The sequence below is a fragment of the Habropoda laboriosa genome, unplaced genomic scaffold (genome assembly GCF_001263275.1).
Source record: "Habropoda laboriosa isolate 0110345459 unplaced genomic scaffold, ASM126327v1 scaffold212, whole genome shotgun sequence".
Taxonomy (NCBI): Eukaryota; Metazoa; Arthropoda; class Insecta; order Hymenoptera; family Apidae; genus Habropoda; species Habropoda laboriosa.
This window is the reverse complement of record NW_017100509.1, coordinates 4,313,617-4,317,070: the sequence shown is the minus strand read 5'-3', so window position 1 is coordinate 4,317,070 and position 3,454 is coordinate 4,313,617. Positions and strand designations below refer to the sequence as shown.

The following is a 3,454-nucleotide window of genomic DNA, read 5'->3' as shown; positions in this document are numbered from 1 at the left end:
GAATACTGACTTCTAACTGAATTTCACGGATATAAGAAAACCGATTAACACTAAAGGGAGGTTTTCATTGGTAGATTTCAAGGATTGATTTATTGACTGATGGTCGAGCATTATTAGATAAAATTTGTATAGGTGATTCAACATTCATATTCTACATGACAAACATTTGTTCTTTTAGAATATATAAAGAAATATCTAATAATGGCTAAACTAGTTACAGTGATGTCATTTTTAATCGTAACAATACCCTCTACATTTTTCTCCTTTTATCTAACGATGTCACTTCTTGTATCTTAAAACTACAAGTAAAATTTCTAGAAGGCTTTAGGATAATGTTTTTGGCTATTATAGTATATTGTGATTGGAAACGTCTGTAAAAGATATTCTACTAAATTATTTTACGATTTATAATAGCTTGATACAATCTTTGAAAATGAAATACCAATTTTTTTAATTTTATCGTTCGATGTTTCTACCTTGTACATTCGATGTACGTAACAATGTACCTTTGTCATAAAAGAAAGTTCTAATTATTAATTTGTGTCACTTGATCTTTAGAATTTGAAATGTTCTATAGTTACGTATTGTAGGAGACGCCATTTGATCATTCCGATTAAGAGGGATATTTAAATGTATTAAACGAAAATAAAATTAAAACATTAATTAACAATTCGTAGTTGTTTAATCAAAAAAACAAATGAAAAATGCTATCATTAATCAAACTACATTAACAATCTTTTTTTCTGGAATAGTATTTATGTAAATACATTTCAAAAAAGATAAAATGTAAAAAAATGAATTGTAATCAATTATAGAAAATATGTATAAAAATTTGAGTTTATTATTATATGTAAGGTGTTGCTGTTTTTATTAAACTCAATAATAAGGAAATATACGTTTATTTTGAGTTAATAGTTGAATGTAATTTTATTTAAACACATTGTGTAGTTTGAGTAGAGTGCTTCTTCTTCATGTGACGGAAACTAAAACATTTTCAAAGGAATAGTCATCAGTATCAAAAGTTATTTATATATTCATCTATATTGAAACAGTACGTGCTTTGCTTAAGCAACATGTGTTAATAATTAAAATTTGAATAGTTGCATCTAGCAAACAGGGACATATCTTTTAACCTATATAACCTCAATTTTCGTTTTTCTTTATAGAACACGGTTTAAGAAAAGTAATCAAAATACTTTAAAATAAATCAAAATGTATAAATATTTAGAACTCATAAACGCAGGCACTAGTTATGCGAAACATATGAATCGTTTAAGTAATCGAATATTCGGTGAAATAACAAGAACAATTAATCCTAAATCTAGGAAGGTTGTTAAATTATTCAGTGAAAAGCCAATAAACAAACGACCAGAAATTGTTAATTATTATCCACGATTGAAAGAAACCGATGAATTGATGAATCACCTTAGAAATTATGGATTATTCAGAGATGAACATCAAGATTTTAAAGAAGAATACGATCGTTTAAGAGAACTTCGTGGCAAAACTAAATGGGTTCCACCAAAGTTTAGAAAATAAATTATCTTGTTTATTTGAATTTAATGTATTTCATCAAACCATACATTTTGTATAAAATATAATTTATATAACATGGGTTTGAATACCAAATATTACATGTAAATACTATTGTAAAGATACCAAAATACACAGTGCAAAAATAGATTTTTAAAATAAATAATAATAAAAGAAGAAGAAACAGTTACATCCTCAAAATTAAATGGCAATAAAAATTCAAAATCATCTATTTCTATTTGATTCGTATGTTTTACTGTGACCTTATCAGTCTTTGGATTACTACATAACAATGATTTATTAATAATACTGAATGGATTTTGTTCATTCAAATTCTCTACAACTTGATCATTATTTTGAAAACTTCCAATTTCTTCATATTTATAAATATTATTATTTGATTCTTTTGCTATGGGTATATAAGATGTCTTATAGTAACCATCAGAAGAAGATATATTGGTATCATTAAAATTGTTAAAAATAGATTGATATAATTTATTCCAGAAATAGGATTTATTCATGTTTTCTGTAGATGTGTCTTGAGACCTTATTAATGTTTCTGATACATTATATGGTTGTATCTTTGTATCCTCTGGCCAATAACTTATCTGTGAGCCTGATTGTACAAGATCTGATCCATTCCATGAATTATTGTACATACTAGCATTATTTTTAAATTTACAATGTTTTTCATTTAATTTGAAACAAATTTTATAGCAATTTAATTTTAATTAATATATCTTTCATACAATGCAACAATTTGAAACAGATTAATTCATGTTCTATTCAATGACAATTATATTAAAATCTAAGATAACTGTAAATTGAACCTGTAAGCCATTTTAATTTTTCTACCTAAGTGTTAAAAGATACTGTTGTTTTTAAAATTTAATAAAAAATATCGTTAACTTTACTTGTAAACATATACCTAAATGCATCAAGATCAAGGTATGTTTGAAGATCTCCACACTCTAAAGAGAAGTTTGTCCAAGATGCAATTCCGAGTAGAGCTGTTTCACGATTTTGATTCTCACATACAACCGGGGAACCGGGATTACCAGCACAAGCTTTTATTTCATCTTTAAATTCGACCATTGTACAAAATATATTGGTATAATTTGTATTTGTTTTTATCATATATGTACACATTTTCCAGGTATTAAGAATTACTTCATAGTATTGAATTGGCTTAGCTAGAACCCTTGAAGATAATGAAACATAACTTTGCCACCCAAATATTAGACACAGTTTGTAATTATCATATTTGATAGGTTGAACATTAGGTAGAATTATTTTGTTACGGCATATATCAAATGGTTTGGTAAGTTTCATAAGTGCTATGTTATAATCTCGATCAGGAAGAACAGAGTAAGCTTGATACATTGGATATATATATGTAGCTTTTACAGGTACTGTTTGTTTAGAACCAGTTCCATTCAATCCAGTGGCAAATAAAATAATGGACTGTGTTAATAAAATTAATTGATTTGATAGTGGTATTAATATTTTTTTTTTAGTATTAGATAAAAAAATATACATTTCTTTTGTCCTGGACACACTGTGCTGCGGTTAGAACCCAGTCTGGTGAAAGAAGTACTCCTCCACATGGTGCTATTGTTTGAAACTGTATCAACCAAGGAAATTGACCATCTTGAACTCTTTTACCTCTGAGTAATACATTTTTATGTTCCCTCAAATTTATTAAAATCAGAAAGAACAAAATATATAATGACATATTTATTGAGGTAAAAATATAATACATACTTGAATCATGTTTTACTTTTATGTAGCTACTTTCAAGTTAATTGTCTCATGACTGAATACAAGCATACACAATTTTTACTGAATGTAAAATTGTTTATTAAAAAGTGGTTAAAAGTATATCAATAATTATGGTGGTATTTATATTATTTACAGACTA

At 26.5% G+C, this 3,454-nt stretch overlaps 2 protein-coding genes across 2 annotated transcripts; one reads left to right on the top strand and one right to left on the bottom strand.

Annotated features, from left to right (window-relative positions):
* The first annotated feature begins 1,212 nt into the window (after positions 1 to 1,212).
* Positions 1,213 to 1,631, top strand: LOC108576268 (28S ribosomal protein S33, mitochondrial). Its single transcript, XM_017939226.1, has one exon. The coding sequence runs from the start codon at positions 1,213 to 1,215 to the stop codon at positions 1,537 to 1,539; it is 327 nt and encodes a 108-aa protein (XP_017794715.1). The 3' UTR covers positions 1,540 to 1,631.
* Positions 1,632 to 3,213, bottom strand: LOC108576194. The gene is given in 4 exon segments (XM_017939139.1): positions 1,632 to 2,273; positions 2,443 to 2,997; positions 3,071 to 3,157; positions 3,199 to 3,213. Coding segments are annotated over 4 exon segments (1,299 nt in total).
* Between the last annotated feature and the right edge of the window lie 241 nt (positions 3,214 to 3,454).